Source organism: Mercenaria mercenaria, chromosome 1 (genome assembly GCF_021730395.1).
Source record: "Mercenaria mercenaria strain notata chromosome 1, MADL_Memer_1, whole genome shotgun sequence".
Taxonomy (NCBI): domain Eukaryota; kingdom Metazoa; phylum Mollusca; class Bivalvia; order Venerida; family Veneridae; genus Mercenaria; species Mercenaria mercenaria.
This window is the reverse complement of record NC_069361.1, coordinates 77,629,337-77,649,372: the sequence shown is the minus strand read 5'-3', so window position 1 is coordinate 77,649,372 and position 20,036 is coordinate 77,629,337. Positions and strand designations below refer to the sequence as shown.

At 35.2% G+C, this 20,036-nt stretch overlaps 1 protein-coding gene across 1 annotated transcript; it reads right to left on the bottom strand.

Annotated features, from left to right (window-relative positions):
- Window positions 1-17,848: 17,848 nt before the first annotated feature.
- Window positions 17,849-19,447, bottom strand: LOC123545463 (iduronate 2-sulfatase-like). Its single transcript, XM_045331783.2, has one exon. It carries the CDS (start codon window positions 19,445-19,447, stop codon window positions 17,849-17,851), a length of 1,599 nt encoding a protein of 532 aa, XP_045187718.2.
- Between the last annotated feature and the right edge of the window lie 589 nt (window positions 19,448-20,036).

Sequence of the window (20,036 nt, the reverse complement as noted above, 5' to 3'; positions counted from 1 at the left end):
TGGCCTAGTGTTCATAAATTCAAATCTATTATGAGTTTAACTCAAAGAAGTAAGCTTGTCAGTTTAGGAAAATACATTTACTTCGCAACCCTTAAAAAGAAAAGAAGCAATTGTATAACTACTTATATGCTAAAATAATGAATGAAATGCTATTTACTTGTGTGTATATCTATTCATGATGCTAAAATATGTTTATAGTTGATTGTACATTTCAATTATACCGTATATGACTCATACTTTTCTGTGATATGTGTATGTACCGCCACATTGTAATTGGCGATGAACATGTATATGTTTTTGCCGAATAAACTTTGACTTGACTTTGACTTGACTTGGCATAATATTGAGCTAAATTTAAAAACAAGTGTCAATGAGAATCTACAAAACGAGTTGTCACGTGATTAGAGGGGCGTTATGGCCCTTGCATTTATTCACATTTTCATGTTCTTCACATTTTATCGTCACTTATTAAGAACATGATTAATACATGCGAAAAACATTGCCGCGAAAATGTCAACTGATGTATACCTTTTTTTTAAAACTTGTCTTTTTGTATTCAGCCCGTTAAAACAAATTTCATTTCGTCGATGATAACATCTGAAACTCGTCTTCAAATATTTTGCGTGATATTTTAATTCTTATATACGTAATAATTTCAGCATGTCGTCAGGTGTAAAGGCTGTCTTTGCAAAAGTTTGATAGAACGGCCATTATCTTACTTTTTTTGTTATTTCTATTACTTTTCAAGGGACAGCTATAAGTACTCGAAAAGCCGTGAATTTCTGTAATAATGTCCCTGATGCGAACCCAAGGTGCGGGGAACACATTAAAATCAGGATTAAGCCTAATTTCTGGAAAAAGTCTCAATTTTGCATTAAATGTGAAAATGACATACCATGTTTTCTTAAAATGGTGTTCTTAATAAAATTCTGATAAGAAAATACCAGTTTTACCTGTGTTGAAGAAATTTTCACGAAATGCGAGTTTTTTTTTATAGGTTTGAAAAAATAATGTTTTGCTCAAATGTTTTCAGAAAAAAATGTACAATTTTCTTAAAAAAGTTTATAAAATTATCGTGATAGCTACTTAGCAGAAATATGCCACCATATTATTGCGATAATGTTTTCAGAAAAACGCACAACTTTGCTTGAAAGTTTAAAATATTATCGTGATAGTTACTGAGCATCTCGTGGCAGTTACAAGCATTAACGCGAAATTTTGCGCTAAAACATTTTCAGGAAATAAATATAAATATCAAGAAAATATTATTTATTGCTGAAATGTTTTCCGAAAAAATACACATTTTTCCTGGAAAGTTTACAAATTATCGTGATAGCTACCTAGCTATCTCGTGGCAGAAATATGCCAACATAATAACCCATTGTGGTAAAAGTAAATTATAAGAGTTCCAACTTTTGAAAAAAAAAAAAAACATCGGGAAATAAATTTATTCCGGCCTGTCTCAACGGGACGGTTTAACGAGAGGATTTTTTGAAAGGACCAAAACATTTAAATGCAATGGTGATTTTTTACCTTGGGTAGCAGGGAAGTGGATTTAACGTCCCGGATACCAAAAACTTTCCCTTTGTATTTAATCAGATAAGTATCAGCACCCGTGCTTTATTCAGCAATATGGAAATGATATGCTTTAGTTAGAGTGCTGCTTTAGTTTATACTAATTTTGTTTAGGTCGATTGTGAAGCAAGTTCTGAAACTTATATAATTCACTCTGGACACTTCATTTCTAATGGAATCGGATTCCATCGCCACGGGTGTTTGAGAGAAGAGAAGCCAGTTTTCACATTTTATGCTGAACGCTAAGCAAAGGAGCTACTGGTACCATTTTTAAGTCGTTTGTATGACGCGACCGGGGATCAAACACACGACCTCCCGCACTCGAAGCGGACGCTCTACCACTAGGCTACAGAGGCGTTGTAATCACTTTTATAATAAATAGGCATTTATACCTTTCCCCAACGGAAATTTCGACATTCCTTCCCGTACTTCCAGCACATTCCGTAAACTTGTTTGTGCATTTAAATATAATTTAAGCACGTATACCCTTATGGTAATACCCGTGCTAAGCAAAAGTGTCTGCTTTTCATGAAGTTGCATCTCAAACACACTTTATATCTTTACTTCCTATCTTTACTTCCGCAAGAAGATGCTTTAAAATCCTACATCCTTGAAAAGAAACTGAATTGATGTGCCAAAAAAGCGTTTACGCATAAATGCGTAATAACCCTGTAACCTGTAATGTTTAAAAAATTAAGGTTTCTGTTTTGTTCGACATGCAGTTATTATGACCATTCGTTATTTCAGTAAGCCTATATTATTTGTATTAACACAGACCTACTTTATAGAACAAAGCTATGTCCAGACTGTCTCAATGTTAGCCGTTTTATCGTTAAAATCTTGATTAAATGCATACCAGTCCTTCAGCTTTTTTCAGTTTTGGGAAAATACGGGCATATCGCAAGATTTGTTGTTTGCTTGTTGTTTTTTTTTTCTTCTTTCTTTCTTTTCAGTTTTATACGTAAACTTGCAACTTCCATCTACTGATCAATTTTATAAAGGTAGCAAACTTATATGGGCAACTATTAGCAAATCACGTATACTTTTTGTGTTCGGCTACCCGACAAGTTCCGTACACTTTATGAATTTCACGAAAAGGAACATTGTTGCATGCAAGCTTCCGAGAGCTTCTTTTTGTCAACAAAAAATCAATCATCTGTTTAGCCTTGTTAATTTTACGAAATAAAATGGTATATTTGGCAGATGTCGCCGAGGATGTAACGTGTTAGCTTATTCCATACAGTGATTTGTTGTTGAATAAAATTATTGCTTGGAGTTTAAATTTGAAGGAATTATATAATAATACGCATCTTAAATAACATCATTAGAGTAGTGGTCTATTGTACGTTCATACTGTTAACGAATATTCTTGGAAAGACACGTACAGCTAAAGGTTTAAGAATTCATTCAGATGAGATTTCTTCACGTCATTTCCTGCCATAAAATAATTAAAAAGGGTTAATTGTTACTTATACCGTTGTGAATGTTATACATGCACTTAATTTTCATCGGTTCTCCACACGTCTAAATCATTTCGCCTATCCTTGTATGTTCTCAAATCATCATTTGAACTAGACATACGAAATTTTCGCAGTGCGAAGTACTTAGCTGCTTTAAGGTTATCACATTCCACGTTCCACCATGGAGGCTAGGAGCTGCGATAAGGTATACGACTAGAACGCATCTTACTTCCAGCTTCATAATAAATAGAAGTGATTGTATGTATAGCAGTATCAATATCTTGACTTATATCATGTAAAAGTTTATTATGATCTTGTATCATTTCAGCAAATCTTGTTTGGAAATCTAGACTCTGTTCTTCCCTCCACCTATATTTAGGTACCGGTATGACATTAGTATCAATATTCATTGAGTTATTCCCTTCTTGAAGGAAAAATAAAGTTAATATACATGAAATAGGAAAATGATCGGAGTCATCACGATCTAAAACATTAAACCCTGATACCAATGGAAATAACTCACTAGAAGCTATCATATAATCTACAACACTGGCTCCATTATTCGCAAAGCAAGTAAAATTACCTTCCTTATCATCGTGCATTTTACCATTTAAAAAATGCACATCAAAAATGCCACACATATTTGCTAGGGTTTTACCAAAATTATTTCCCCTTAAGTTATCTTTATTGTTTCGTGAAATGTCAAAATTGCTACCCTCATAGACAGCTATCAAAGTGTGTCGTAGAGTTCGTCACAATTCCTAAGTGAGGTTGAGCTGGAAAAAGATCAATGACGTTATTGTATCACGTGAGACTTGATAAGAAGAAGCGGAAGGTCATGCCATGGTTGTTTACTTGAAAGTCATTCTGAAGGCTCTACAGCAAGATTGATATCTGATTTTTACTTGTATGTCCAAAATAATGTAGAATAATACAAAAACATAACGCAGTGTTACTTGATTCGTTGTAATCCAATCCATTTTCGTCGTATACTTGTACACCGGCTATCATTATTTAATTATGGACTTGCTGGAATTGTCCGTCAAAATCAACGTCAATAAGGAGCACTTCAAAAGAAAAATTCATATATTCTTGCAACCAATATTAAAGCGGAAATGACCGCGTTTAGTTCAAACTGAAATATATGTCCCAGAACACTTGTTTACAAGTAGCATCAACATCGATCTATAAATACTAGAAATATATGGATAGCGAGTTTAATACTTCGAATACCGCTCAGAAACTATAGTAAAAATAATAAATGGCTTACACTTTTCATGGCCGTACGTATCACGTGGACCGACAGAATTATGCACGTGATAATATACATTTTTGCATCAGCATTTTCGTAAAATGTAGATTTTTATAGATGAGGTCTTTCAACTATGCTGAACCTTTAATAATAGTTTATGTTACAGTCTTGTTCAGCCAATACGCGGTATTCAAAAGTCATGTTATTGTACCCGCCTATACATTATGTTGCCAGAAGGTATTTCAGATATACACTCTAGGTAGCACAAAGCATTGTAGTTTAAATCTAATACAATTAAACACCATGTTACTCTGAAACTGTCTTTAATAAAAATTGTCAAAAGACTAAAACAACAACAACAAAACCACATACACGCACGCATTCACACACGCACACACGCGCACGCACAACCGCTGTTAATCTGATGGTTGTTCAATGTTAACCATGTGCAGTCCATTTAAACCTTCAAGAAAGGCGTTTCACTGGATCGCGTTTCAAAGCGAGTTATTACCACACAGGGAACTTTCTAAATGGCTTTTCCTCTTTCATCAGCAAACACATACATGAACACCAAAACATATAACATAAGCCTTTGATAAATGACACATTAATAATTATACCATCGCAATTTTTGTCCTTAAGAATTATTTATGAAAAATAGCTCAAGAATTTTTAAGATGTCCGTACTGAGCACATGTCTTGTCATAAAGATGATAAGTAGGTTTTTCGTCATTTCTACTAGATAATGATAAATTAAGCCAATTTTGAGACGGAGTACATTTTCATTTATCTGTAAAAGTGTATCGCATTGTAAGAAGACACTAAATAACTTTTAATGTGTGTAAACAGAGTGTGTGAGTGAGTTGGGTTTTACGGCGAATCGACACAAAATGGTCATATATCGCCGAGGTGTGTAAACAGAACAAAAAACAAAACAAAAACAGCGCTATGGTTATTATTCGAATGCATATCGAAAACTGGAAACATATTTATAACTTGAAGGTATTTTAAAGTACGAGGGGCGTTCAATATGTAATGTTACTCCGTATGTAGTTCCGTAATCGCTGGTTATTTTTAGATGCGGTTTTCGGCACATTATAGAGCAATTTATTGGGAACACAATGCAATATGAATTATAAAAATTGTAAAAATCGGCATGTTCAAAGTCAAAATATAATCATTTTAGTGAGGTGTACTCAGGTATACTGGACCATAATTATAATTTAGGTTTGTCCTGGGCATACAGAGTCTCAGAAAAATAGAATAACTTGTAAAATCACAAAATGCTATCATTTTTCTATGAGGTATAGCAGTTTGTGATGCGTTTGCATCTGTTTTAAACTATCTATTGCATTTTTAATTTTACAACACAACTAAAAAAACTAAACTCGAGGTTGATTCCATCTGAAATGGGTGTTGAGAGCGATTAATCAAAGTTGTAAGAATTAGTTTCGTAATCGAGAATTAAGATACTAGTATCAACTTAAAATACAATAATTTTTTAAATTATGATTATCGCGCCTGACAAAATTGCAGAGGCTTATTGTACTCACCTTATCATTTTTTGAGTAAAAATATACACACTCAATTTAAAACTGTTATAAACTTTTTTATTTTAGTTTTCATATGTTTTTGTAAAGATCATGATTTGTTTTATCTGTTTAAACTAAAAATTGAACTATAGTTCTAGTTGTTGAATAGTAGAATCAAGGAATTTCTTATTACAATTTCAATATTTTGGACATAAAATTGTCTAGTATATCCGAGTACACCTCGCTCAAATGATTATATTTTTACTTTGAATCTACCAATTTTTATAATTTATATAACATTTTGTTACCAATAAATTGCTCTATAGTGTGCCAAAAAACTGCATCTAAAAATAACAAGCGGTTACGGAACTACATACGGAGTAACATTACATATTGAACACCCCTCGTATCTACACTTAGCTACCAACCCAGGCTTTAGTTTTGGAACGTGTAAAACTTCTTCTTTCCTGCAGATATTTATCAGATTTTGTAAACTAGACCCGTTATGTTCTTTTGACTTGGTTTGTTTTAAAAAGTCTGGAGTTAATTTTATGATGCAGTTTAGGGAATTTTGAGATGTGTCGATGCCACTGCATCGATCGACAAGGAATAGTCAAGTCTATTGATTTCGGCCTGGGACAGTTGTTCTACTCCATATTTAAGAAAGTTTTTAGTTCATTGACGCCAGGTGGTAGACTGATTTATACCAGAATTATACCTGCCCAGATGTGTTCGATAGTATTCATATCTGGACTTTTAACGATAAAATAAAATCCACATATTGTTGGTCCTGACGAAATGTACAGTATCCCTAGCTATATAACGAATTGGCATTATTTTTTCTGAAACTTAGCAATAATATCATTTGTAACAGTTGATTGACGCGGAATGACGAGCCTTGCATGAATATCATTTATAACAGTAAAATGAAATGGAGTGTCTGCATAAATAGCATCTGTGGAAAGTTAAGCATTCGAATTGCTAGACAGAGACATTGTTTCACTGACCATGACAGAACTTTTGTCACAAAACGATCTCGTTCATGTTCTACATAACGTCCATTTCTTCTACGATATACATGAATCTGTCCATCATTTCAATGGACAGAAATTTTCATTCAACTGTGTAGATCTATGTAGATACAGTGAGAATGTACACGTAGTGGACAGTGTGTTTCCTACAGATTGTAACACGTTGGCGTTGGCAATATCGTAAATCGTCTGTGCGTCGCTTGCCTGATATATCTTTTTCTTATTGACACACTGATCCGTGTAAGCACGTGAAAACCGGCTCCCGCATGACTGTTCTTTTATTTTTGACACAAGTTGTTCGCGTGAAATTAGGAAGGTAATTTTACATGTTTATCTCTTTTTTATAGGTGTTATATGCATTTAAGTATAAAACTAGTAGGTTTTGTTTTTGTTCAGTATAGATATCAATTTCAAATACACCGCTATCAGGTGTACCGCAAAAATTAATAAATATACCAACCTAAACGATATGACCTCGAAATATATTTGTAATATAAGAACGCAGAGGTAGATCTACAATAGTTTAATACGCATTAATGGACGAATATATTTTCTCTCATTAAAGAATATGAGTAAAGCGAAAGAAGCCGATGAAAAATTTGAAAAACTAGTGAATAGACTTCTTCACGACACGAGTTCTGAAGTATATTCTGAAAACGGAGATAAAATAAAAGAAGCTGTTGAAAAGCTTGTTTACAAGCTTGTAAAGGAAATTGGTTACGTTGACAGCCGATTCAAAGCATCTGAAATCATTAAGGTTGGCGGATTCTATGAAGCTACAAAAGTTTGCAAGCCGGATGAATTTGATTATCTTGTAGTTATTGATGAGCTTTCAGTTCCAGGAGTAATAGAAGTGGAACGTGTAGATGCTATGCAAGTTCAAGTTAAACTTAAAAGCGCCTTAGTACAAGAAAGATGGTCACAGTTTGTTCAAGACGGATATCTGAAAAACTTTTGTCGAGACGCGAGGCAAGAGGGTGCAAACCACAAATTCTTCAGCGGTTTATTGGTATCTCTGATCAAACAGCGTTTGGATGATGAATGTGTGGAATACAATGGAGCTGCGATGCCATTTTGTATCCAAGAATTTGATGAAAATGCGTTAGATGAATTCATAGGTGACCCTGATCTGAAACTGATCGGCATATTTTCGCAACAACCGAATACAGTTGTGCATATGAAATGGAAAGGAACATTTATTTCAGTAGATTTATCAACGGCTGTTAAAATTCTTGGTCTAAATCGGATAGTCTGTGTTAATCAGTGCACTCATCCGCGGCTTTATGATGAGCTTCGACAACATAATTCATTTCTGCTTGTAACCACTGCCCAAAGGATGAATGGACATGCCTTATTTAAAATGACATTTACAGAGGTCGAGCTGAAGTTGATGAAAAATATGCATATTCTACACAAAAGGATATACACATATTTGAAATATATCCATACAGTTTGTCACGATCATGTGAAATATTTTCATTATCGGTCAAGAGTTAGTTCTTACGTTCTTAAAACGGCTTGCATTTTTCAAGACTTGATGTTTGAAGGTCAATTTCATGGAGGTTTGGAATATTTACAAGCAGTAATATTTCATTTGTACAACTGCATACACAAGACATTTCTGCCGTCTCTTTTCGCCAGAGAACAAAATGTGATAAACTTTAAAAAATTCGGTTACGTTCGTGACTTAGTGCTCACTACTAAAGGAGAACTTTTGACAATGGTAAAAATAACACTAGCGCTTCTCACAAAAAGCGATGACGTCATTCTAAATGACGAGGTCATGTGTCGAATGATAAAACGATTTTGGAAAAAATATGGAATAGTCGAACATAAGTCTATGCATGTGTGTACTCCAATTAAGCATATGCGTTCACAATGCCCACAGATAATTACTTTACGAGATCCAAGCAACCTCTCCGACGTAAAAGCAAAACTAAATAAAGGAATTAAACTGTTCAACCGTCGGAAAATCCGTTTTAGACCGTATTGAACTTGACATGTGTGAGGAAATGTCATATTTATATGAGATTCGACGATGAAAAACTGCAATCCTAAACTTGACGTAAAAATTGTTCAACAGAAAGGAAAGGGTTTTAAAAGCTTCGTCGCAGTTCCATATAGTAAAATTTCTAAAAATGCTGCTGCTAAAAAACCTTTATCGAAATTTTAAGCAAGAACTGTAGCATTCTCCCAGTGTCAAAAGGATTTCGAATTAGAGCAGTTTAGTTTTTCATTTATTAAATTATGTGGTAAAGTAGTTTACAAACTAGAAAAATCGTTTGTACTGACTTAAGATACTGATTATTGATTATAAACCAGTATTTCGATAGAATTTTTAACCGACCAACATAAGTGTTTAGCTGAGTTCTCGGCTCATTTATCTACCCCTTACCCGCTCCTAACTTTTCATGTATTTTGCATATACATTTTGTAATTAAAGTGTACTTGTTGTTTGATTTTTGAAGCAAAGCATCTAAAATATATTTCCGTTACAGCTTCTTTTTGTTGTGGGCCACTTTGCGATGCATGCTTCTATGGCTGTGCTTTGGGTGCTCTGAACTTCTGCAAATCAATCCTTACCTTTTATCTTTCGTATACTTTATCTCAACATCTTTTCACATGGTTTTTACAGCAGTAAGACATGATGTAAATAAAAGTTTTTGTAGTGGTACAAGAGCTTGAAGGCAAATAAATACATGTACCACATTTTCAAACAGTTCACACATATTTGCCTAAAACTTCAGTATTCGCTCTAAGGTACCAGGCTAGGCTTTAGTTTAAAACTTCTGAACTTCTTCTCTGCAAAATCTATCGGTTCTGTACAATACAGCTATTATTTCTATTTTGTTAAGATTTAGATTGTTAAAAATGCCTTACAATTTCTAGATACATTTTAAAGGTTGTTTTGGTGTGGTTTGAGCTGTTTCGATGCTATCATTTCCGTTGTAAGCCAAGTTGTATTGAAAGTTGTACTACACCAGAATTAAAGCATGTCTTTAGTTCATTGACATCAGACAGTGGATTGAGGTGGAGTCAAACTAGTTTTTGTTTCAAATTATACGGGATTTGTTCGATGTTATTCAGATCTGGGAATTAAGCGATAAAATCTAAGTCCATATTGTTGGCCCTGACAAATTATACAGTCTAGCTATATGATTAACTGGTATTATTACTTTGAAACTGAGTAATAATATCATCTTTAATTTTTACAGCGTAACAGTGGAATGACGCAGAATGAAGTAACTTGCATGATTACGTTGGGCACTCCAATTTCCATTAATTAGGGCTAAATAATTCTTTGTCTCTGGTAACAGGTTCAAAACAACTACAGTAGGTAGGTCGGATTTCTTTTCTTGGAATACATTTTATTAAGTGAAACTTTTCGGAAAATATTTTTTTTATCAAAAACGCATACAAATAAAGGGGTTATGCCTTAAAATCATCATTAATTTGATTTCTAACGCCACTAACCGTGTTTAAAGCACAAAAAGTGCAGTTGAAAAAGAAATCGCCATAAAAAAAACATGTGGGGTCAGGCCAAAAATTTATGGTAGGTCGGGATACCAGAAACAAACATTTTTTACGCCTTATGGATAACCGTGACTATGCTTGTCTTAACCATGACAGACACTCCGTTACAAAACGATCTCGATCAACTACAACATAACGTTCATTTTACGTTTCATCTACAAGAATACTGACCGTCACTTCGATGGATAAAGTTTTCATTCTTTTGTGTATGGTTAATACATCGAGAATGTGTACGTGCCAAATTAACATAATTAGTATTGACATATCGCTCACGTTTGGTTGCAAGCTTATTTCTAGTTATACCGGTAAAACATATGGGCAACTCCTCTTGAAGAGTGTAGGCCATTATTAATTAGAGGATACTGAACGACGCTTGAGGTCCAGAAACTTCATTGGTTCTGCGTGCCTGGTGTAAAGCACCCATATTTGGGGCTCTTGTCTCAATTTTAGTAAGGTTTAGTTAGCGAAACGGGGGCTCGATGTCACGACCATGATTTTGTAGTCAGACACTGTTACAACTGGACAAATGCGCCCGCTCTAACAACACGACAGACGTAGGTCAGACGTCCATACACAATAGGTGTTTACGGTAAAGTGGTGTTTCTTACGCGTTCTAACACATGAACGTCAATAACATGGTAAATCGTCTTTGAGTCCTCTTGTCTTAAGCCGTTGTAATGTATCTTTTTTTATTGACATTTGATTGGATAAGCTAAGAACATACGCGAAAAAAATCGACTTTCGTGTTACTGTTGTTTAAAATCGCTTGCATGCAATTATGTCAACAATTCTATCTTTATATCTCTTTTCATAAGTATTGTATACATGTAGATATGAAAATCGTAACTTTCCTTTTTGTTTAGTATAGATATCAATTTCCAATCAATTGTTCTACATTGTTGGTGTACCGCAAAGATTAATAAGTGCTCGTTTACCAATTAAAACGATATGACCTCGAAATACATTGGTAATAATAGCAAACTAAGGTAGATCTACAATAATTTAGTAAGCCACGTTATGCCTGCATTAATGGTCGAGCATATTGTCTATTGTTGAAGAACATGAGTACAGCGAAAGAAACCGATGAAAAAATTGAAAAAGTAATGAAAAGACTTCTTCGCGACACGAATTATGAAGTATATTCCGTAGAAGGAGGTGAAATAAAGGAAGCCGTGTTAAAGCTCGTTTACAAGCTTATAAACGAAGTTGCTTAATTGACAGTCGAGTCAAAGCATCTTAAATTATCAAAGTTGTTGGATTCTATGAAGGTACAAAAGCTTGTTTCCAGGATGAATTTTACAATCTAGTCGTTATTGACGAGCTTTCTGTTCCAGGTGTAATAGAATGCGACATGTGGATGCTATCTGATTTAGGGTCGACGCATTGCTTCCTGAAACAGAATTGTGCGTTTTAAGTTATACATGAGCGGGTATTACTAAGCAATAAATTGATTGATGTGAACTAAAATCTTGACGAAGATATACATTGACAAGACAGAAGGTCATCATTGCATGATGAACTATGACACAGTTCTTCTTTACATGTATATCTTGGCTGAGTGAATAGATAGCGCATCTCTGTCCCAGGTCGTGGCCGTAGGAATGATAGGCAGTCAAGGTGGATAGATAATCAAAAATAAGAAAGATCGCTGACAGCAGATATAAAGTGTTATTTGACAATTGGGTACTATGTGGTAATTATCCACATGTCATCTTTCAATTCAACAACGTATTATTTGGAAATCCCCAGTTACTTGAACGTTTGTGTTACTTGATTCGTTGTAATCCAATCCATTTTCGTCGTATATGTAGACACCGGCTATAATAATTCATGGACTTGCTGGAATTGTCCGTCAAAATCAACGTCAATACAGAGCAGTTCAAAAGAGAAATTCATATGTTCTTGTGACTAATTTTAAAGCGGGAATGACCGCGTTTAGTTCAAACTGAAATACATGTTCCAGAACACTTGCTTACAAGTAGCATCAACAACGATCTATAGATACTAGAAATATATGCACAGCGAATTTAATACCGCTCACAATAAATAATCATTTCATAAATGACACAATAAGTATACCATCGCAATTTTTGTCCTTTAGAACGATTTATAAAAAATAGATCAAGAATTTTTAAGATGTTCGTATTTAGCACATTTCTTGACATAAAGGTGATGAGTAGGTTTTTCGTCTTTTCTACTAGATAATGATAAAGTAAGATGATTTTGAGACGACATAGATTTTCATTTATCTGTAAAAGTATATCGCATTGTAAGAAGACACTGAATTACTTATTATGTGTAAAACAAAACAAAAACTACGCTATGGTTAATCGAAGGCATATCGAAAACTGGAAACATATATTATAACTTGAACGTATTTTAAAGTATTTACACTTAGTTTTGGAACGTGTTAAACTTCTTCTTTCCTGCTCATTTTTATCGGATTTTGTAAAGTAGATCTATTCATTATTTTTATGTTCTTTTGAATTGGTTTGTTTTAAAAAGTCTGATGTTGGTTTTATGGTGTGGTTTAGGGGATTTGAGAAGTTTCGATGCCACTGCGACAATGAAAAGTGGTCTGTTGATTTCGGCCTGGGACAGTTGTTCCACTCCAGAATTAAGACTGTTTTTAGTTGACGTCAGATGGTAGATTGAGGTGTCGTCAGACTAGTTCGTCGAACTATCCCAGATGTGTTCGATGGTATTTACATCTGGACTTTTAGCGATAAAACATAATCCACATTGTTGGTCCTGACGAAATCTACTGTATCCATAGCTATATAACGAATTGGCATTATTTTTTCTGAAACTTACCAATAATATCATTTGTAATAGTGGATTGACGCGGAGAGACGAGGAATGACGAGCCTCGTATGAACATCATTTGTAACAGTAAAATGAAATGTTTTTGTTAGTATTTATAAAAAAGCAGAAAATTAGGAAAATGTAAAAAAAAAAAACGGTAGAAATTTCAGCAACAGTGGATATGTTCAAAATAATTTTTCACCAAAACAAGCCGGGTGACCCATTGTTTTTATTTGTTCATTGTTTTCAGCACAAATTTTCCTATTATATATATGAATTTGAAAAAACATCTATGAAAGGAAAAAAAAAACTATAGGAATTCTCTTTAAATTAAGAAGGCTGACAACCTACGGTATATGTTATTGAAACACATGAGACTTTGCAGGTTTTACTACTTTTGACGATGGAAATCGAAAAGCGTTTGCAACGTTTTACTCAAGGTAAACTGTCTCGATTATAAATATATATATATTAAGTCATAATTCACTAATTCCGCTATAGCGCTGTATTTGGTTACGACGACGGGAAAATGTCTTTTATTGCCGCGGCGGTCCGGGGTTCGATTCCCGACGCGTTCATTTTTTTTCTTGATTTGGAATTTTTAAAATATTTTAAAAACAAAAATCATATTCTAATGTTCATAACATGACCAAACTTCAATTTGAAAGAAAGAATATTTTTAGGCAAATCTGGAGGTCATTACTGTTAAAGTATCTCTGACTGAGTCTGGAACTGGAAGTGAAATTTTTAGCACTTGGGACATGTAGTTGCATGAGTGAAATGTTTAATAATGTGGAAATAAAGCATGTTCTGGTTTATTCTAGAGGATGATTTTTGATTTATACGCAGGTAAGAGTTTATTTCATTGTTATTTTTTTATAAGAATATCAGAAAGTCAATAGACACTGTCGAAGTTGAATTCAATATGGCTGCCGTATTGTTTCGTTCAGATGTTTCAGGGGCGGATGAATGTTCAAATCTGTAAAATATGAATTTGCTTCAGAAGTCAATTTTTACGAAATAAGATATGAGGACATATGTTGTGCTAGACAAGTTGTATGAGTTTCATGATAAATAGAATAACAGACAACTGTCTTTTGATATCAATGTTATCAGGCTCGGCAGATACGGGCGGAAAGGGTTCGGTTCCCTCACCCCTTCTAGCCCATATACCTCGACCTGATAACATTGATATCAAAATACAGTACTACTGTAGTAGCCTGTTATTCTTTATATATTGGTAATATAAACACACTTAGGTAGATCTACAATAGCATAATACGTCGGGTTATGCCTGTATTAATGGCCGAATATATTTTCTCTCATTAAAGAATATGAGTAAAGCGAAAGATGCAGATGAATTTTTTTAAAAAGTATTAAATAGACTTCTTCGCGAAACAAGTTCTGAAGTACATTTTTTTTGTATATTCTAAAGAAGGAGAGGAAGTAAAAGAAGCTGCTGAAAAGCTTGTTTACAAGCTTATATAGGAAGTTGGTTACGTTAACAACTGATTCAAACATCTGAAATCATTAAAGTTGGCGGATTCTATGAAGGTATAAAAGTTTGCTACCAGGATGAATCTGATTATCTTGTAGTTATTGATGAGCTTTCTATTGCAGGAGTGACAGAAGTGGAACGTGTGGATGCTATGCATGTTCCAATTAAAGGCGCCTTAGTACAAGAAATTTGTGCAAGACGGATATCTGAAAAACTTGTCGAGACGCGAGGCAAGAGGGTGGAAACCACAAATTCTTCAGCGGTTTATTTGTATCTCTAATCAAACTGCGTTTGGATGATGAATGTGCGGAATACAATGAAGATACAAGTGCGATGCCATTTTGTATCCAAGAGTTTGATGAAAATGCATTAGATGAATTCAAAGGTGACACTGATCTGAAACTAATCAGCATATTTTCTCAATAACCGAATAATGTTGTGCATATTAAATGGAAAGGAACCGTTATTTCAGTAGATTTATCACCCGCTGTTAAAATTCATGGTCTTTATGGTCGGCGTTAATCAGCTAGTGCACTCATTCGCGGCTTTATGACACGCTTCAGCAACAGAATTAATTTCTGCTTGTAACCACTGTCCAAAGGATGAGTGGACATGCCTTATTTAAAATGACATTTACAGAGGTCGAGCTGAAGTTTATGAAAAATATGCATATTCTACACAAGAGGATATACACATATTTGAAATATATCCATACAGTTTGTCACGATCATGTGAATTATTTTCATTATCGGTCAAGAGTTAGTTCTTACGTTCTTAAAACGGCCTGCATTTTTCAAGACTTGATGTTTGAAGGTCAATTTCATGGAGGTTTGGAATATTTGCAAGCAGTAATATTTCATTTGTAAAACTGCATACACAAAACTTTTCTGCCGTCTCTTTTCGCCAGAGAACAAAATGAGCCTCACAGTGAAAAAACCAACATAGTGCATTTGCGACCAGCATGAATCCAGACCAGTCTGTGCATCCGCGCAATCTGGTCAGGATCCATGCTGTTCGCTGACGGTTTCTCTAATTGTAATAGGCTTTGAAAGCGAACAGCATGGATCCTGACCTGACTGCGTGGATGCGCAGGCTGGTCTGGATCCATGCTGGTCGCAAATGTACTTAGTACATTTGTACTATGTTGGTTTTCTCATGGTGCGGCTCAAATGTGTTAAACTTTAAAAAAAATCGGTTACGTTCGTGACTTAGTGTTCACCGCTAAGAAGAACCTCTGACAATGGTAAAAATAACACTAGCGCTTCTCATAAAAAGCGATGACGTCATTCTAAATGACGAGTTCATGTGTTGAATGATTAAAAGATTTTGGAAAAAAGATGGAATAGTCGAACATAAGGCTGTGCATTTTGTACTCACAATAAACACACACAGATAATTACTGTACAAGACGCAACGCACGAAGTAACTTCAAAACTAATTAAAGCATATAAATATTTCAGCCGTAGAAAAGTCCGTTTTAGACCGTACTGAAACCAACAAGTGTATCTTGCTGAATCTTGCTTCAACGAATATCGTATTTGTTTTTTATTGAATCATATTTATACTTACTTAATCAAAATAATTGACAGTTTGTTAAGTTTTTGTTTTGTGTTTTTGTCTTTGTAGTCAAAGGCAGTCAGACATACATTTCTTGCATACCAAATCTAAATAGTCCACGCTATTTATGCGTTGTACGTGTCAATTTGAGCTTAGTCACGTTTAGAGTTGTCTTAAAACATATAAAGCACTTGGAATTTTAATAAGAATTTTATCGATACAGATATGCTTATCAAAGGATGTTTTTTTTATCTGGTATGTCTACAAACGCAACACTCGGATATCGGGTATAGAGTGACTCTACTCTCTCGATACTTCCTTTCTAACATTTCCAGGGAAGAGCTACATTCAAAAATCGGCCATATACTCGGAATATTGGTCTGTGTAACGAAATATGTCCGTGGAAAAGGTGTACCGAGTTGTGTTCAGCGTATGAGAAGAGTCTATTTTCATCATTGCAAGTCAGGGTCAGCAACTAGTGGTATAAATCTTATAGCTTTTGGACCTATTGCAGTTGCGCGCTGGAGCCTTTATGACATTAGAATATTTGTAAGACCAGTGTGACTGAATGTCTCAGTTACTACTTGTGATAATGGATTATAACTTCACACACAGCTTCAACTGTGATTTCATAGGCAAAGGAGCAGGAGGGGTGGGGCCTCAGGGCCACCCCCACCCCCATTCCCAGTTTTGAGAATGGGGGCCAGCATATGTTTTGGTCCTACCGACTTTTGGCCCCCTAAAAAACCCAGATTTTTATCAGAAATATCAGCAGATAAATATAAAAGCTAATCTGAGACAGCATTTGGATTTACTGATAATGATTTGGTGTGATATCTATTGTAAAGATAGGGAAGATTTTTTTTAGGACAGGATTAGCTGGTCAGTCCCCATTGCCTCCCCCACCCCGCTCGCCCTCCAGTATTGAGATCGCTCCTACGCCAATGGATTTGTTGACATGCACTTCAAGGGTTATATAACTCTATTTTGCATTTCTACAAAGCTCTATCCCTTTTTAGACTTGGTAAGTTTTGGTGAAGTTCTTGTCTGTAAGCTGGTATCTCAGTAACCATACAAAGGTTATATATACAACACAGCATAGTAGACTTTTTTAATGAAAGAAAGAAAAAAAAAAAAGAAACCGTTAAGACGTTAGACAAAAAATACAGTTAAGAAATATTAATCAGAAAAGTAAGAAATATCAAATATTGAATAAAATGCAGAGTACTTACAACATTTCATAACATCTAGAAAACAGTATGTATATTGAAGTCCGTTAAATTAACAATCCAGTTCACTTGCGAGATTTTTTTTAAAGTTGAATGACTCTGTAACTGCTATTCAGTTTCTACAACAGGTGTATATGTCATTAAATATCTATACAATCCATATAATTACTAAATAGATTAAATGTGGTAACCGCCATGTTGGCTAGCGCGGTATGTAAAGAAAACACAAGCCTGCGAATCAAGATCTCCTGGGTGTGGTGTACATGACAATTTCATATAAAAACTTTTTAAATCAACTCTTTATTCTTGGATCGTCTGTAGATTCTTGGAAAAGAATCAACGGTATCTACCATAGAATAATTTAAGTAAGATGGTTTAAATGTCGATATCCAAGTCCAATAGCCAAGAAATCAGTTCATCAATATATGAGTCATCGTTGATTTCATCCAGTACACGTTTTTCTAGCGGATCCAAAATAGCATCCATCCATCCTTGACGAAGTTGCAGACTTAGGTTTGTTTTAATATCTGTATACGCGTCATCGTCGGCTCTGTTGATATTTTCATCCGGGTCAACCTCGTGGTCGTACAGCTCGACACCCGAGAGTTTTTTCCAGTTTGGTGTATAATGCGGGTCATATCGAAATGCTGGCCATTCCGTGTATCGATATTGTTCCGTACGCATTGTATATCCCATAACTCTACCCGAACTGGGATATGGACTCGGCGTTTGAGAGAAAGCCGCTTCCTTTATAGGGATGTCAGGGTTTTCAACTAATGGCATAAGGCTCGATCCTTCGTGACACAGTTCAGTTGTGCTGGAAGTATTTGAACATCGGGGTATTGTTCCAAGACCAGCGGCCTCAACTAGTGTCGGAAACAGATCTACAAATTCGACAAGTTGCTCAGATTGTATACCAGCATCTGTCACATTGGGAATTCGTATCATCATTGGAGCATGCGTTGAGAGTTCAAAGTTGGTTCGTTTCCCCCATTCGCCATGTTCACCGAGTTGATATCCATGGTCACCTACAAGGGATATAATTGTGTCATTTAAAAGACCCTGAGTTTCTAACTCATCAATAATTTCGCCTACGAGTGAATCAATCCAAGTAACTGCGCAATAGTAGGCTCTTCTCAGCTCTTTAACAACATCTTCTGGTAGTGTCGTATTAATATCACCAGTAGCATTGTATAACGCAATATCATCATATCTTCTAAGTCCATTATAAGTACTCCATGCAACTTCCGGCATACTTTCGGGTGCATACTGGTTTCTCGGCAAATTAATCAAATTTTCTGGATAGGTGCTCAAGAAAGATTCTGGAAAAACAAATGGCTCGTGTGGTTTACGAAATCCGACAGCGAGAAAGAAATTTTCATCTCCTGTAGCATTTGCTATGTCACGTATCGTTTCAATTGCTTTGTCAGCCAGCTGCCTATCTCTGAGCGGTCTAAGAGTCAGATTGCTTTCCGGCACAGCCTCCCAGCTCCGGGCATTGTTCTCATGATTTGCAACACCATGGAAGAACGGTTCAGACCAAGAGATAGGATCGTCACTGATCGTGTCGTTGTGAGGATGGAATATCTTGCCCATTCCGACAGATTTATATCGTTGCTGTTTGAAATATTGAGGAATGGTCGTAAAATTTCCTCCAACCTCCCGAAAATTTGCAGTCAAATCGTAAACGTGGGTGGTGTCAGGTCGCCTGCCTGTGAGGAGTGACGCCCTACTTGGAGAACACTGGGCTTGCTGAACATATGCACGCTGCAGTAATAAGCTTTGATTTGCCAGTTTGTCAATATTTGGTGTAACCATCTGAGGGGATACTGACGATGGAAAATTATCTCCGCTGTAGGCATTTAGCTGCGGCCTCAAGTCGTCTATCATAAGAAACAAAACATTTTTCCTTTCAGCACAGACTCCGACACTAAACACAAAAATCAAGAATTTGAATTTTATTTGAAATCTCATTTTCTTAAACTTTCAGTCTTACTGTGTTAAAAGCAGCGCACAAAGTGAAACAAGCTTTTTACAACACAAGCAGCTGAATTTTTTTTTTGCGTTAAATGGTCCATAAAATACCTAAGTCATATTTATGATCGTACCCGGATTTTGAAATGTTTTAGGTATACATCCGTATTTAATGTATCCAGTGCCTGTTACCCTGTTAACCCTTGAACTAAACAGGCCAAACATATTTGGTTGTTGCTTTTTTCCCCCGATAATACGGGATAATAATTTCTTCAAAGTCTAACTGTAAGATGGATAGAAACCTCTTACGCAGAGTGCAAAACCGACGGCACAAAATATTTACATGCACAAAAATCTTATGTGTAATGAATTCGGTAAAAATATAAGACGTGTAAAAATTAAGACTTCAATCAAATCTATCTTCGCTACGGCAAATTATAAACGGGACTAGAATCGAGAATAAAATAAGCCGAAGGTGAGAATTATTCAGCCTGAATTAAAAAGCAATAAAACAATACGGTAAGGCCCCATTTCACACAATTGTGCAAGGAACAACACTAAAATCCGAAGAAAACCCAAGGTATATTAT